At 54.6% G+C, this 16,687-nt stretch overlaps 1 protein-coding gene across 1 annotated transcript; it reads left to right on the top strand.

The window, feature by feature from the left end:
* Positions 1–283: 283 nt before the first annotated feature.
* THOP1 (thimet oligopeptidase 1) lies at positions 284–16,093 on the top strand. Its single transcript, XM_084614545.1, has 13 exons — positions 284–450; positions 1,694–1,897; positions 4,379–4,527; positions 5,117–5,224; positions 5,967–6,069; positions 6,476–6,636; positions 7,159–7,294; positions 7,381–7,747; positions 8,639–8,840; positions 9,621–9,807; positions 10,149–10,277; positions 10,881–11,017; positions 11,277–16,093. Exons 1-13 carry the CDS (start codon positions 435–437, stop codon positions 11,433–11,435), a joined length of 2,058 nt encoding a protein of 685 aa, XP_084470671.1. The 5' UTR covers positions 284–434; the 3' UTR covers positions 11,436–16,093.
* The last annotated feature ends 594 nt before the right edge of the window (positions 16,094–16,687 follow it).

Here is a 16,687-nt window from a genome sequence, read left to right as displayed (position 1 = left end):
CCGGGCTAATTCTGAGGGACTGGGCCCCCCAACCCCCCCTTACGCCACCGCTCGAGGCGGGCTCCCCCGCCCCCTCTGAGCCCCCCCCGCTGTTGCCCGCAGAGATCAGTTCCCCCATGGGGGGGGGCAGGATCTCAGGACCCTGGTCCTGTCGGGGGGGGGGCAGTGCCCTCCCGGGCTGGGGGGGTCCCCGCGGTGCCCCTCTGCGGTGGCCAGGCCGCCCCCGCCCCCCTCCCTGGGGTGCGCCAAGCGCAAGTCCTCCGCCCTCCCAGAATCCTTCACGTCGCCCGCTTCTCCCCGCCCCCCTCTCTGCGGCCGGGGCCGGCGGAGCAGGACCCAGGGCGAGCCCGCGTGTGGGGCTGCACCGCGCTTCTCGGCCGGGGCCTCGCTTGGCAGCAGCGTCAGGCCCGCTGGATCCGCCCTTCCCGCCCGCCATGGCTCCCCCCACAGGTACCCCCCAGCTGGGGGGGCAGGGCCACGTGGGAGGGGTGCGAAGGGATTAAAACAGGCGGGGGGAGCAATGGGGGGGTGGAAAGGGAAACGGGCAGGGGGAGATGGCGCTGGGGTGGGGGAGGGGCTATGGAGGCGGGGGGGGATATGTAGACAAGGGGGCAAAGTATAGAGTGAGGGGCGTGGGGAGGGGGTCTAGGGTTGGGCAGGGGTGGCAGTGTGTAGGCTGGAGGAGCAGGGAGGAGGGGGGGCCACAGGATGGGGAGAGGGAGAGCAGCGAGATGAATGTTGGGTGGGGGGGGAGCAGTGTTTGGGGTGGGGGGGGCTGGGGGAAGGAGGATGGGAAGTTGGGGTGGGGGGCAGAGTAAAGGAGATGGGAATGGGAAGGCGGAGTGGAGGGACTGAAAGCCGTGAGGCAGGTTTAGCTGGAATTCGATGATTATAAGTTGGCGAGGCAAGGTGGGCGAGGTAATACCTTTTATTGCACCAGCTCCACTTGAGTAGAAGGTTTCACCTCACCCACCTTGTCTCTCTCATGTCCTGGGACCAGCTCGGCTGCAGCTGCAAACAGAGCTGTGGAGATCACTTGTAAATCTGAAGCTTTCCAAGCAATATTGCTCTCTCTCTCGTTGCCTCTCAGGTGGGCATCTGCTCCCTACTCTCTATTTAAATTTCCCCTGCAAGCAAGGAGAGGCTCCTCTCCAGGTTGTAAAGGGCTGCGGGGCTGGAGTGAGATAAAGCTCACTTCTGTGGAGTTACTCCCAGCACCGTGGGGGTGGCAGCTCTGCATCTGGGTCTGCTGCAGTCACTGGTCTCCTCATTAAGGCTACACTGGAGTGCTTAGGTGTAATCTTCCCATCATCTACCCCTACTGCACCAGTTCCTTGTCATTCTTTGTGTATGTTACTTCCCCCCCAAACCAAAGTTTCAGAGCTCCTCCACAAATCTCTGCCAGCCCTCCTGCAGTAACAAACATATGTGTGTCTGATTGAGGGCAGGGTAATTAAGGAATCAAGTTTTGGTTAAGGGGTTGCTATAAATGAGGGGGTAAAACCTTGACTGGAAACAGTTTTGTTTACTCTTTGGTTCAGACAGATTGGGTTCTCTTCAGAGCCTGTTACAAGGGATCTGTGGTATTTGCCAGACCTGTCTTTTGAGTCCCTGCCTTATTAATCTGTGGGTGAGCTCTCCACACTCTTCTAGGGCAATATCTTATATGTAGATCTCTTTCTTACCTATTCAGGTAACGTTGTGGACAGCCAGTCCCACAGACCCCCAGTGAACCGACTAAGATGGGACCTGACAGCAGAGCAAATAGAGAACATGACTGTCGAGCTCCTAGAGAGGACCAAGCAGGTCTATGACCGGGTGGGCTCCCAGGAGCAGGGGGAGGTCTCCTATGAAAATACCCTCAAAGCTCTGGCTGATGTGGAGGCGGAGTATACAGGTACCTGGACAAACAGGATTTGGCTGTTTTCTGGAGCCCTCTTGCTTTTGTTAGTAGCGGAGTGCTTTTTAGATCTTGTGCACCTCTGGTCTCTAGAATCATTGTTTTTTTCTTGCATAACTCCACTAGCCTCTGTCTTACGTGTCCTCTAGGTAGTGTTTATACAGTGGGACATAACTAGGGTAAGTGGGATGAAATTGGATGGGAAACATAGACAGAATGTCAGGAAAAATCTGCCTGATGGTGAGTTTGGCAGTGGGATGGTTTCCGAGAGGAACTGCGGGCAGCCCCACTAGTTGTGATTTTTAAAAGCAACACTTAGGACTTTGAAGTTGCCTGTTGCTGCAGTATCTGGACAAAGGGCTGGACAGTGTGCTGAAGGAAACAACCATGCATCGGCAGAAAGATGATTGGGTGACCAGGGCTTTTCCATCTCTAGCTTCTATGATCAGATGTGGGATGAGCACACATGGTGTGAGCTCCCTTCTCTGTGTAAACAATGTATTTCTTTTTAGAACTACAGCTAAAATGCTCTGAAAAAATAACACCGTGTTTATAAATGAAGCTGACCTCAGGGTAACACCTGTTTATTCTCAATGGTGCATAAATCATACAACCTTCCACCCTTGCGGTATCTTTTCCTGAGTCTGACCACCAGTGGTGCAAAGGAAGTGTCATGAGTTTGTGTGCTGGAAATGGCCCAACTTGATTATCATACACATATCACTTTAGATAAGCTATTACCAGCAGGAGAGTGGGGTGGGGGGAGAGAAAACCTTTTGTAGTGGTAAATACCCATTTTTTCATGCTTTGTGTGTATAAAAAGATCTTCTATACTTTCCACAGTATGTGTCCGATGAAGTGAGCTGTAGCTCACAAAAGCTTATGCTCAAATAAATTGGTTAGTCTCTAAGGTGCCACAAGTACTCCTTTCCTTTTTACCCTCCTTCTCTGATTTCCCCACCCCCCCAAAAAAAGGGGGCGGAGAGGGGAAGATTCCTTACTAAGCAGAGATGGTGTTAACATCCGTAGACCTGTCAGCCCTTTCTTGGCACACCCAATTCTCTGCTCAGCAGAGAATTCTCATGGCGGATCTGTGGGGACAGCAGTGCCCTGCTGCAGGGTTTTGTTGTTCAGAGTCGCACGAAAGTGGTGGTAAGGGATATGCTCCCTGCCTTTGCCTTCTGAAGTGGAAATGGGCAAGGAGAACACAAGCTGTGGACACGAAGGCTTTAAGAAGCATCCACACTAGAACAGCATCATTTTAAAATGTGATTATTTGGGGTTCTTTAGTCCGTCTCAAAAAACCTTCCTAGCAATTAAACAATCAAAAATAATCAGACTTTGGAGCGCCTGCCCAAACCAAAGGACCTCCCCCAAACCCTGTTATCTGTGGCCAAAACCCAACCCTGCTGGGCTTTGTCTACATTAGCAAATCCCTGAGCTGCAGCAAACCCTGGTGAGGGTCCAGCTGAGCAGAGCTAGATAACCCGGTGGAAAACGCCCAAGTTCTTTGTATGATGCAGCTTCCAGCATGGATTGCCCCAGTGAGGAGTTACCATGCTGCGGGAGGTGTAGCTCTTGAGGTCAATCCAGCGCCCACAACAAAGTCACTGTGATCTTTCGGAGGGGAGGTACTCTGTGACTGCTAGGTTCGTGGCTGGCATGACACTGGTGTTCTCAGTGCCAGTTCTGTGGTGATAGCTGGGTGCATCCTTCCCAGCCCACGCTGACCTGAGGGAGAGTCCTAGGATCCAATCCTGAACCCCTGAGTTCCTGGGAGTGGCAAACTGGATGTATAGGTATTTCCTGATTAACCAGCAGTGCTCTGTCTAATCCTGTCTCTCCGGTTAAGCAGACAGCAGTGGTTGTGTGTAGGGCAGCATCTTTTAACAAGGACACGTTGTCTGGCCTCCACAGCATCATAGGATTTCACCTAGAACTATGGCTTGAATTCTCGTGCTCATGAAAAATGGGAGACAGGTGGCACTGGTCAGAGCCAGGAGTTAGATGGGTAACCGCTGTGCAAGCTTCCCCACACCACTCTGCCTGTGTGTCACGGCAAGCTGGGTCTCAGGCCATTTCCCAAGGGACAGGTGTCGCCAACACCCCACAGGGTACTGCCAAACAGAGCCATGGGATATTGCGATGCTTTCCGGGGCAGTCAGAAGCCAAGAGCTTTGCCTCAAGGAACTTGCCATGTAGCGTCGACACACAGATCTGGCTCTGAGACCAGGAGACTCAACAGAGACTTCAAGGACTGAATGAGCCGAGGAGGATCGAACTCAGTGCTAGAGGGGTTTGTTCCGGGTCAGGTGGGGACGTGTTGGTGGGAGTAGCTTGCCGTGTCCCCGCTTGGGCTCTTTGTCGGGCTCCAGATGGAGAAACTGGCACCTACTTCATACGCTAACCCTAGAGCACGCCAGTGGATGCACACTGCTGCTCCTGCTGCGGCCTGAGCTCCTGGCTTTGTCGTTTCAGTTCAGAGGAACATGCTGGACTTTCCCCAGCACGTCTCCCCTCGCAAAGATATCCGCACGGCGAGCACGGAGGCGGACAAAAAGCTCTCAGAGTTCGACGTGGAGATGAGCATGCGGCAGGATGTGTACCAGAGGATCGTTTGGCTCCAGGTTCAGAGGAAGGGGGGAGGGATAACCTGAGTGGCTCACAGTGCTGAGAAGACAACAGGCCCAGCATCCCAACAGGGAGTGCACAGGGACCTCCCTTTAATTTCAAGGAGTCCCTCTCCCTACTGTCCGTCCTATTGAGTTTAGAGCTAAATTACAATGTGAGGGCAATATTGTCTAGTAGTTAGAGCAAGGGACTGGGGAATCGGGACTTCTGGGATCTAGTCTCAGCTCTGACTCACTGTGTGATCTTGAACAAGTTCCGTCCCTTTGTTTTGCCTCAGTCTGCCTATCTTTAAAATGAGGCTGGTGACCTTGACCTACATCCCATGGAGGTTCAGGGTTGGCTAATGATTTGTAATGTGCTTTGAGATCCGTGTTGAAAACGATATAGTGAGGACCAGCCTCTTGAATCTAACTCTTCTAGGGGGGTGTTTTCCTCTAGTTCGGGGCCCACAGACATTGAAGCAGGCCGGGCGTAGGACCGACACCAATGGCTTGCTGCGGCTGTGTGGAAGCTGTAGATTAGCAAACCACACTCCCTGCACTGTCGCCCCTTCGGCTCCGGACGCTCCCCCTTTTTGTCTGACAGGAGAAGGCAGAAAGTGCTTCCCTGAGGCCTGAAGCGAAGAGGTATCTAGAGAGGCTGATTAAACTGGGTAAACGAAATGGCCTTCACCTCCCGGAGGAGACGCAGGAGGTGAGACTGTCAATGTATCGTAAATAGCTGTACAGAGGGGTACCTACAGCTAAAGTGGTGTGATCTAGACCAGAAGACGGTCAGCCAGGACTCCTGGGTTCTATTCCTGGCTCTATCACTGACTCAGGGCAAGTCAGGTTAACGCTCTGTTTTCCCTCCTCTAAGTGGGGATAATACACCTGTCAGCCTGGGGAGCTAATCTTTGTACCCTTTAGGGTCCTGGGCTGAAGAGAGTCTCAGTAGAACATAGCAGTCTAGGAATGAAAGCAGCCTCCAGCCCAAGAGTGATAGTAACGTGCAGTTTGCATGCAGGGGGCAGAGGTTCTGTAAGGGTGGTGGGGAACAGTGAGCAGATTTTGCTTGACTAGGGTAACCCTCATCTCATGGGCCCCACTGCAGCAGGTAGGGCTAGAGGGCGGTCGGGGGACTTGACACCAGGTTAAAAATAGACAAGCAGGGGAAATGAAATCGGCCGATGGCTGGCCAGACCTTAAACACCCACAGCTCCTTGAGCTGGCCACAAACAGACGGGCCCGTGGCGTGATGGCTGGGCTTCCACCAGGGGTGACCGGAGGTTGCCTATCCCAGGCTGAGATCTCTGTGTCTCTGCGCAGCCGGCCCTGTTTGGAGAGAAGCCGGGGACCCATGTGCGCACAGAACTGACTAAGCATTGCTCAGCTTCCTTCCACAATGTCGCTGGGTCTGATGACGTGTGTGTGTGTGTGTGTGTCTTTTTTTAAAGAAAATCAAAGCTATTAAGAAAAGGCTAAGCCTGCTCTGCATTGACTTCAACAAAAACCTGACCGAAGACACCACCTCTCTGCCCTTCTCCAAGGAGGAGCTGGGTAAGGGCGGCTCGCGGTCGGGGGAACCAGGCCTGCTGGCGCCTCCGGGAAGATTTGCTTCTTCTGGCGCTAAGTCTCCAAGGACCGGGTCACCTTTGACCCATCTCTGAGCTCGCTCTCTAACTTCCCGATCAAGCGGAAACCTGCCAGTAGAAATGACTGGCAGCTGCTGCTGCCCCTGATCTTGCTTTGGTCCAGCTGGAGCAGCATGAGAGTTGCCAGTTACACCCAGCTACAGAGCCCCTTTTGGCTTGTGCACTCGTTGGCTTCCAGGGAAGGAGTGCGTTCCCGTGCTTCCTGGTTAAGCCGACCCAGAGTGCACTGCCCGGGGAGCGGCATGGCTGTGGGGGGGGGGCTGCAGGTCGTCCTCAAAGTCTGTCCATCCTTGTCTCCTCTCCTCCTCCAGGGGGGCTCCCTGAGGACTTCCTGAACTCCCTGGAGAAGACCGAGAACGGCAAGCTGAAGGTCACCCTGAAGTACCCGCACTATTTCCCCCTCATGAAGAAATGTTGTGTGCCTGAGACGAGGAGGAAGGTGGAGGAAATGTTCAACTCCAGGTGCAAGGAGGTAGGTGGATGAAGGTCTTGGGCAGAACTCCTGAGCATGCAACCTTGTTAGCCTAGAGCACAGCACTGGCTTTCACCCTAAGCTACAGCCCAGCGCCAAAGAGTGTTTCCGGGTGTAGGTCACCAGTGCCAGCCGTGGCCCAGGAGCCCCTTGGCGTCGGCTGGCCAAGGGCACAGGGGAAGCATTACACTGGCCCAGATCAGTGGCGACTGCCGGCCACCATCATCTGAGGACAGTTCAGCGGCCCATTTGAAATGAGCATGGTGGGCCTCAGGCCAGGGGCCTGCACCACCCAGCCCGCCATCCCACTGAGCATTCTCAGCGGAGATGCCAAGGGTTCGAATGGGTGATGGAGGCCCTGGCTGGTGTTTTGGGGGGACGTCCTGGCCTAGCCTTTGGGCATGAGGGGACTGACTTGCTCCTGCTTTCCCGGGATGGCTGCTCTGTTCCACCTTGGCCTTCGAGCCTCCTCCCTGCCTGGCACTTCCGGCTCCACGGGCTGAGCCTTCTTCTCCATCGCAGGAGAACTGCTTGATCCTGAAGGAGCTAGTGGACCTGCGGGCTCAGAAATCCAGCCTCTTGGGCTTCGACACTCACGCTGATTTCGTGCTGGAAATGAACATGGCGAAAACCAGCAAGACCGTGGCTTCCTTCTTAGGTACCGCACCTGGCTTTGGAAGGGGAGGGGCTGGGTTTTCCTGTACATCCTACTCTCATGGTTCTTCCCCCTCTTCATCTGTCCAGATGAGCTGGCCCAGAAGCTGAAGCCCCTGGGGGAGAAGGAACGGGCCGTGATCCTGGACCTGAAGAAGAACGAGTGCAAGAAGCGGGACTTAGAGTTTGACGACCGCATCAATGCCTGGGACATGCGCTACTACATGAACCAGGTGGAGGAGACCAAGTACAGCGTGGACCAGAACCTGTTGAAGGAGTATTTCCCCATGCGGGTAGTCACCGCTGGCCTTCTGGACATCTACCAGGAGCTGCTGGGCCTGAGCTTCCTCCTGGAGGAGCACGCCCAGGTCTGGCATGAGGACGTCCAGCTCTACTCGGTGAAGGACGTTGGCTCGGGCAAGACCATTGGGAAATTCTACCTGGATTTGTACCCCCGGTGAGTCCCCTGTCGCACCAGAGCGAGGGAGATGGGCTTGGGGATGGTGGATCTTGTCACCCAGGCCCACGGGGGAACCTCCTGCACCCCCTTCGGAGTGACCGGGGAGTCTGTCTGCGGGAGGGTTACGGGCTCTGGACTCCTTCCCAGTGTGACAATGGAACCGGTTGCCTATGGCTAGTCGGGCAGGGTGTGGTGCTGCCACCTGAGGACGGGAGTTGTGCTTGTGACTCTCTCCTTGTGCCACCCATCCCTGGCAGTAGGTCAGCACTGCCCGCCTGCCCCTCAGAGTGGCGTTAGCTTTACCCCTGCAGTCAGCAGGGCCTGACTTCAAGGTGAGGGCGTATGGTGCTGAGTGGGGCTTCCCACTGTCGCCCAGCAGCTCTCCATTGTGCCTTGCCCTGGGGTGGTCTCCCCATCCCGTCTGAGCTGCAGTGACAGCCAGCCCCCACAGCGGAGGCCAGAGAAGCCCTGACTCCTGCATCCCTGCAGCCTGCCTCTTCTCTCTGGTGGGTGCCTGACCTCCTCCTCTCCCACCAAAGCAGCACAACAAACGCCGAACGTCCAGTTCCCCTATATAACTCGCCCCGGGGGGATGGCTGCTGGGGGGGGCTTTGCCATCTCAAACCACTTGCTAGGGTCAGCTTGAGATCTGCTGTGTGCTCCTGCGGGGCCTGTCTGCTCCTGCAGTGGGATTGGCTCTGTCCCATTCCCTTGCCCCCGATGGAAAGCGAACAGGGGTGCGTTTGGTCCAGCTGATCCCAGTGAGCACTTGTTCTGCATGAATCCGTCTGCGCCTTGCAGGCGGCCCCTGGGTTCTAATAGGCTCCCTATGTGATGCGGCTGGATGTGCTGGTACGTCCGTCTGACGGTCTCCTCCACCCACTCCAGGGAGGGAAAGTACGGGCATGCAGCCTGCTTCGGCCTTCAGCCAGGCTGCCTGCTGCCGGACTCCAGCCGGCAGGTCTCCATCGCTGCCATGGTAGCCAACTTCACCAAGCCCACGCCAGACGTGCCATCCCTGCTGCAGCACGATGAGGTGGAGACCTACTTCCATGAGTTCGGCCACGTCATGCACCAGCTCTGCTCGCAGGTGAGGATGGGGCCATGTGGGGGGCAGCGGGTCGCTTGCTCGTCCTAGCCCCACACAACGCTGCAAGGGGAGAAGGCTGGAGCACCGGCCAGAGCCACACAGAGGGCAAGGGGTGCAGACATCCTCCCACACAGCTCTGCCGGTGGCTCTTGATCCCGACCCACAGCTCCCCCAGCTAACCCAGCCCCGGGCTCCCTACACACCGCTCTGCCAGTACCCCTCAATCCCCTCCTGCAGCTCCCCCTGCTATCCCAACCATGGGCCCTTCCCCTTCACCGCTCTGCCAGTGCCCTTCGATCCCGACTTGCAGCTCCCCCTGCTATCCCAGCCATGGATCCCCCACCTTCACCGCTCTGCTGGTGCCCCTCAATCCCAACCTGCAGCTCCTCCGACGCTCTGCTATCCCTGCCCTGGGCTGCCTACCCACCCAGCTCTGCCTGTGAGCCGCAGCCCCCACTTTGCCAATCCTTTGCCATACTCGCGCGACAGCTGACAATTGTGCCAAACGGTGCGGCAGCTTGGGGCAAGCGAACGCTTCCGGGGACAAGGCTGAGAGCAGCAAACTCCTCTCACTTATGATGGAGGCTCTAAATTCCAATCTCCATGCTTGCCAAGCCTGATCGTTTAATCGTGGGCTTCTTGTGCCCAGCCAGGGCCATTCTGCTTGGCTGGGTTACTCCTCACCCCCAGGTGGGCACTCTCTGGGGCAAGGGGGATCTGGGCTGGTACTCTGTGTCCACGCCGACTCGGCTGCGTTGTGACAGCATGTGTGTCTTGTAGGCAGAGTTTGCCATGTTCAGTGGGACCCACGTGGAGCGGGACTTTGTCGAAGCCCCATCTCAGATGCTGGAGAACTGGGTGTGGGAGAAGGAGCCCCTGCTGCGTATGTCCAAACACTACAAAACCGGCAGCCCCATGCCCGACGAACTGCTGGAGAAGCTCATCCAATCCAGGCAGGCAAACACAGGTAGGAGCCACGGCACCTCCCCCACCCCCCAATTGGGATCAGCCTCGTCTCGCCCCTCTGCTGTGCCCGTTGGGGGGTGGGGTTGGTGGGGAAGGAACCCACCTGTGATCGTTAGCAGTCATGGGGCAGGAGGGGCTGTGGGTCTAGATTGAAGGGTGTGGGGGCTCAGCACTGGAAGAGTGGGAGATGGCAGGACAGGCTTGAGGGGGTCTTGGCAGAGCTAGGGGGGTGGGGAGCAAGCACGCGCAGCCGGTCTCTGCCAGCTGTTACCCACCCGCTGTGGCCTCCCGCGGAGGCGCTGTCTGCCTCACGCTTTGCTTCCCTCTCCCCTCCTTTAACAGGGCTGTTCAACTTGCGTCAGATCGTCCTGGCAAAGGTGGACCAGGCCCTTCACACCCAGACAAAGGCAGACCCAGTGGAGGAGTACACCCGGCTGTGTGAGGAGGTGCTGGGCATCCCCGCCACCCCAGGTACCCACTTGGCACTGATGGGCATGCTGGTTCCACAGGTTCTGGGGAGAGGGGCTGTGGCTGGTGCAAGTCCAAGGTAAAATCTTCTCTCTGAAGATCATGTCAAGGGAAAGGAGCTTTTCCTCTCTTCCTGGTCTCCTGCCTAAGCACATTCCAGGGCAGACTCTCAAAACGCCCTGTGCCAAAAATCGCTCCCCTGTGCCCCTCAACAGGGGGGCTAGAGCCACTGGATATTCCCAGCCCCAGCCTATAAAGGCAGCTTTGCCCCATTCTGCTTCCCCACTCGCTTTGGGCACATCTGCCAGAGTTAGGGTGGCATGTCCAGGAGCGTTGGGCTTGGGGAACGTGCCGTTCGCTCCATTGGGAGCAGCATTAAGCCGCTGCCAAGCATGGTGGAAAATCCCTTCCCTTCCTCTCCCCCAGATTGTTTTCCCACTAGGATCAGAGGGAAGTTGATCTGGTGCCTGGGCTGGTAAATTTCCACGTCAGGTTTTTGCCGCTTGAATCAAGGATGTTTTCCACCCCCCTCCTCAGGCAATTGTCTGAGTGCCTGACTCCTGCAGCGCGTCTCATCAACGGGCCATGTGTCTCTTAATTCCCAAGGTACGAACATGCCGGCCACATTTGGCCACCTGGCTGGAGGCTACGATGCCCAGTACTATGGCTACCTCTGGAGTGAAGTGTATTCCATGGACATGTTCCACACGCGCTTCAAGCAGGAGGGGATCATGAACTGTAAGGTAATGGAAGCTCCTGTCTGTCTGTCTCCACCGTGTGCCATAGCCATGCTGCCTGCTGTGGGAATATCAGCCCAGCGGGAAGGGTGCCGTGATCTGCAGGGACCCCCGCCCTGGCTGTGGTCAGCCCAGAGCATGCGGAAGGGGTTAGCACAGGCAGCAGCATTGTGGGATGAGAGCTCTCTCCCTCGCTGGTCTCCCGTGCCCTGATCCCTCCTCCTGCTCTGCCTTCCCCCCACCCCTGGCCTGTCTCCCCTTGCAGGTGGGCATGGATTACAGGAACTACATCCTGCGTCCCGGGGGGTCCGTGGATGCAAGTGTCATGTTGCGACGGTTCCTGGGTCGAGACCCCAAGCAGGATGCCTTCCTGGCCAGTAAAGGACTGAAGGTTGAGTCCAGCTCGCTGCCTTCTGCCTGCTGAACACCCGCCCACCACCCTGTGAGTAGAGCCAGCTCCTGTGTCTGCGAACCCATCCTCCTGAGCCAGAGAACCAGGCAGCACCAGACGCCTCTGTCGTCCAAACACCCGCCAGGCGGGCTGACTCCGCGGCTGCTCTTCGGCCCCAGAGCGAACGTAGGGCCTCGGGCAGAGGTTTCGATCCGGCGCTGCCATTTCCCCTCTCTGGAATGACAGCCGTGCCAAGGGGAGGGCGGTGCAATCCGTCACCCCTTGGCGCGGTGTGTGTGTGTGTGTGTTATAAGTAGCCCATACAAATTGCCTTGAAGCTGAAACTTTGCACCCAGAGTGTCTGCACCAGGGGGCAGCTCGATTGGGGAGTCGGGGTGTTAAAAATTGGATTCACCATTTTAGAAGTGGCACCATTGTTTAAAAGCTGAGACTTCCCCAGCCCTCAGCTTGTTTTGTGCCCAAAGGTAAAATCACGGCTCTGATCATAAAACAAATGAACAGAGAGAGAATTAAATAGCAGGGAGGATTTGGGCTTGGTCTCCTCTCCAGTGGGCAGATTGGAAACCTCAGAATAAACCCGGCTGCGAGGCCAAGGTGTAAAAAGCCACAAAGCCATGTCAGAAGGGGGCGCTGTCCCCTCCCCTTCCTGTGAGGCGGGTGAGTGTATTCAGAGCTGGAAGGGACGCCACCCTGCAAAGGTACCAAGCGTCCTCTTCTGGGCGGTCAGTACTTAGCAAGCTCGGATGCTAACAACGCTGGGGGGGCGTCAGTATCGTAACGTGACCGGGCTGCTGCATCTCCGAAAGCAGAGGTTGGCCCAGGAAGCAGGGGGCACAGACAGATGACAGCAATGTGGTCCGCAGGGATACAAATATCTAGGGGCCTAGTGACCTGGCTAGGGATCTTTTAATGTTGGGCTGTGGGGAGCTGATGAAAGTCAGCCGGCTCAGGGCCCTGTTTGCACTGCAGGGGAACCTGTGTGAGCAGGGACTCCATCCACCCACGGGTACAGCCTAGCACCAGCCCTACTGCAGAGAGGCCAGTGCTGGCACCATATGCCTCCCTCCCTCGCTGTCTAGCCACCTCTAACCCTGCTCGCAGTCTGTCATCAGAGGCGTTGGTCTCCCCCTGCAATCCAGGTGTCTTTGGCGGTGAGTCGCTCAGACTCTTGACAGACTGACCCGTCCATTATGAAACGGTCTGTTTCAATGGATGTGTAGGCTGTGGATCAGTCCCTCCTCCTCTGCCCCGGGATGGCTAACCACTGCCTTCGCTCATTTCAGCAAATGCCCTTTTTGGTTTAGTGTTTCGCTGTGCTGTGAAAAACCAAGCAGGATGCGATTCAGCTCCTTGTACAATGATCCAGCTGAGTTGCATCATCTGCTCTCACCCCTGCTTCTCCTCAGGGACAGTAGAAACCCACAGCAAATTCTGGCAAAAACTGTTCTCCCTCCATATCTGAAATTTCACACCGGGCCTATTCTATACTACTTGATTCCTACTCTTGTATAGTGTAATACTAGATGTAAGACAGGGAGAATCATTGGAAATATTTATTAGCTTCTTAATGTCAATTACTGCTGCTGCTGGACCGAGTGTTATAGAAAAGCCCTATGAACTGCCAGGCAGGAATCTCACCTACTTCTTTTAGGTGATGCACTTTTAAGCATCACTTTTAAGGACTGTAGCAAAGCGTGAATTCATTTAAATGGTACAAGCCTCCCACTAGGGTAAGATTTGAGGTATAAATTGATTCTTATTCACACTCCCTTTTCTCTGTGATTATGCCCCAAACCAGTGTTGATCCATCTCCGTTCTAACTGCTGCTGGTAAATGGGTTAAAAACCAAAAACCCAAATAACCAACCTTTTTATTTTCTGTCTGAAAATTTCCCCTAAACTCCCCGGCCCTGGGCAGGGAAAGGCAAGCACAGACAGAGAGAGGAGGTGCAAAGTTTTCAAAAGTAGTCACTGAATTTGAGCTCCTCAATTGTTGGGGGATCCAACTTGAGCCTCTCAGGGCTTGATGTTTTTTCTGAGGGTGTTGATTTCAGCTGGAACTGTGGGTGCCCAGTGCTGCTGTTGGACCCTTCTGAAAATGTGTGCCACTCTTGTAAAAAGAACACTCATAGATGTGTTTCTTGCTTCGGCTTAAAGGATTCAGTTAAAAATCACACTTCCACCTGGATTTTTGTAACCTCCCAAGTCTCACCATTAGTGAAAGATCCAGGGGTGGGGGTGGAGTCGATATTTTCCCTATGTTTTCACTAGGGATGTTAATATTGGTTTAAAAAGTTAATCGGCTAAACGATTAAAATTATATCGTTTAACCAGTTACCTGTTAACCAATGTCGCTCTGGCAGGGTGGCAGGGGCTGGGGTCTTGCTAGGGCCACTCCAGCTCGATGTTGTGTCCCGCCTGCCAGCTGCAGGGTTTAACAGTTAAGATTTGGTTAACGGTAAGCCTAATGCTTACTGGTTAACCTTTTACATCCCTAGTTTTCACTCCTACCCTGTGCATTTGACAGCACTTCATAAAACTGACTAGACACGCTGGATGAAACCCTGCTTCCATGGACTTCAGTGTCAGAACTCCCACTGATTTCAGTGGGGCCAGGATGTCACTCACAGTTCTCATCCTCTCTAGTCATTTTGCCTTGTTTAGGGTTTCTCAGTAACAGGAGAGAGAAACATTTTGTTTCTCCACAAAGGAAAACGGGGCGTGTAAATGTTCGCCCAAATTGGAGAAGGCCCCAGTGACTGGGGTGGAAACTACAGCCGCTTTTGATTCTTTGTTTTACCAGACTCGATTTCAGGATGTCTTTGCCCCTTTAACAATCTTCACATTTACAGTGCCCAGCTCGAGCTCGCCCCCGGCCCGTGCTCTAAGAAACAACATCCACCCCTGTGCTGCAGTTAAGCAGCTGGATGCAGCTCTGGCTGAGCAGGGAAGGTTTTGGGCAACGGGGAAGGATAGAAACCGAACTCTGGGAGCTTAGCTCCTTGTGGGAGATGGCAGAATCTGCAGGGCATCCCTGGCACCGCCTGGCTTTCAGATTTTCCATTGTCCCTGGGCGTGGCTCATCCCCTAAAGAGTGAAAGTGAGACTGTTGTTTTCTGGTGCTTCTGTTGTCATACAGCATTAACAATCTGTAGTCTCTGGACAGGTCCCCTGGCCGCAATCTGTCCGGTCCCCCCTCTTTGAATTGCAAATCATCCCCTACCCTTAAGTTCCAGCTTCGGGATCCTCCACACAAAATGGGTTACATTGCAGGAGCGACACCTGCCAGTCACCTGAAACCCCCCCCCCCAACCTGCAGCTTCCTTTTGATTCTCATTTCCTTCTCCTGCTGTGAACATCAAAATGGCTCAGTGACTGTTATGCGGTTGTTAAGTCTCTGTTGTTACCCGGAAACCTGTCGCTATGTACAGCTGAACGTGTCAAGATGCTGAGCACCCTGGACACAGGAGTGGAGCGTAATCCTGCTGTAGAAATCTGGGCTGCACTATTGGATGGGTTTAGCTGGATCTCTGCATTAGATCTTTCAAACAAAGCATTCCCCCGACGCCACCCCAAATTCAGATTGTTTTAAATTCCACCCCCCACCCCCTTCTTTATTTATTTGTATAAAGGAATCGTGGCTTTTCCCCTCCACACCTGGCTCAGTGTTATTCACCAAGAAAAATCCAGACACGGAAAAGGATCGGTAAAAATTGCTTCATGAGCCATGCAGGTGATACCACCTGTGTGGCCCTGTCTCCCTGCCCCTTCTGGTGGAAGGCGATCGGATGTGGGACCCTTCCCCGCCGCCCGCCTCCCTGTTATTTGGCTCGGCCTCCCGACGTTCCATCCCAGGGCTGGGTATGTAAGAAGTGATGTGGCTCCTTGCTGCCCGCTGTGTACTTTACACATGTTTTCTCTCTTCCCACCGTTCTAGACATAAGCTCTATCTCTGTCCCTGGGCGTCAGCGCCCACATGGCTCATCGCTTTTATGAATCAATAGCGTGGGGTGTTTTTTTTTTTTTTTTTAAGTGTAAAGATTCTGGGTTTTAAGGCCTTTTGACTTCCTTCCCTGCTCCCTTCCACCCACTTAGTCTTTTTACTGAATAAGCTGGAATGGGATAAACTGTACGCTTTCCTCTTTTCTAATCAGGCCTCTGCGCTGCTCCTCTCAGCTTGCCATGGCAGTTTGCATGCAGAGGCTGGAATTCGTGTCCTCCCTGGGTCACAGGGAGGCACCTTTAGTTGTGGACCCTCCTATCGTCCTACAGAACCCACCTGACGCTGTGGCAATCTGTGCTCAAGGCGGGCTCAGGACTGGAATAGCAGTGTGGCTCAAAGCTGCATTGGTAGCCTGTGTGGTGCCCCTCTCAAAGCACGGGGTAGTCGTGCCCTTGCTTTCACTAGCACTGGAATTCACTCACGTGCCCCATGGCAAAGAACAAACCCTAACTGCACCAGGCACCTTGGCCTTGGAGTGTGGCTGCTTTTCCCTCTCACCCCATTTCTCCCCGATCCAACCAGGGGAGAGGTCAGGTTGTTTTCTGTTAACCTCCTCCCAGGTCAGGGTGGTGTGTTTGGAGTTTGTAACTGTCACATCCAGCCCTGCTTGTTACCAGGGTTGGATTTTACATGATTCCTAGCACCAATAAAGAGTTTTCGTAAATTGAGCTGATGTCACTGGGTCTCTGCCATGGCCTTGGCTCAAGAATGTTGGGGAAAGAGAAGGGGAAAGCTTCTGGTGGCCTTCACCAGGACTCCTGGCTTCGGTGAGAGCAAACCTCAGAATCTCTAACGTATTTATCATTTCAGCATGGCTGGGCTGTTCTATCCATTGTGCAGATGGGAGTATTAAGGCAGAGAGAGATTAAGTGTCTTGCCCCAGGTCACAGGGAGACCGTGACAGACTAGGAATTGAACCTGGGTCTCCCACGTCCTAAGTTAGCACTCACCATCCTTCCTCCCTGTTTCCACCCTTACACCTCCTTAAATTACAGAGTTGATCATGATCCTATGCATTGCAGTTGCTCCTAGCAGCCCCGATTAAGCACCAGGACCGCACTGTGCTAGGCGCTGTACAAACCCAGAATAAAGAGCTGGGCCCTGCCCTGCAGAGCTATGAACAATCGGACATTGAAGTAGGGTGACCAGATGTCCCAATTTTTTTCTTACATAGGCTCCTATTACCCCCCCTCCCCGTGTCCCGATTTTTCACACTTGCTGTCTGGTCACCCGTCAGTGAACAATCAGTGCTTTATTCTACA

Source organism: Lepidochelys olivacea (genome assembly GCF_965140295.1).
Source record: "Lepidochelys olivacea isolate rLepOli2 genome assembly, chromosome: 25".
Lineage (NCBI taxonomy): Eukaryota > Metazoa > Chordata > Testudines > Cheloniidae > Lepidochelys > Lepidochelys olivacea.
Note: the sequence above shows the minus strand (reverse complement) of the source record. Positions and strands in the feature narration are given on the sequence as shown.

Coding starts and splice junctions, on each gene's coding strand:
- THOP1 (XM_084614545.1), top strand. Junction 4,528..5,116: donor AGAGGATCGTTTGGCTCCAG/GTTCAGAGGAAG, acceptor TTTGTCTGACAG/GAGAAGGCAGAAAGTGCTTC. Junction 11,018..11,276: donor AGGGGATCATGAACTGTAAG/GTAATGGAAGCT, acceptor CTCCCCTTGCAG/GTGGGCATGGATTACAGGAA.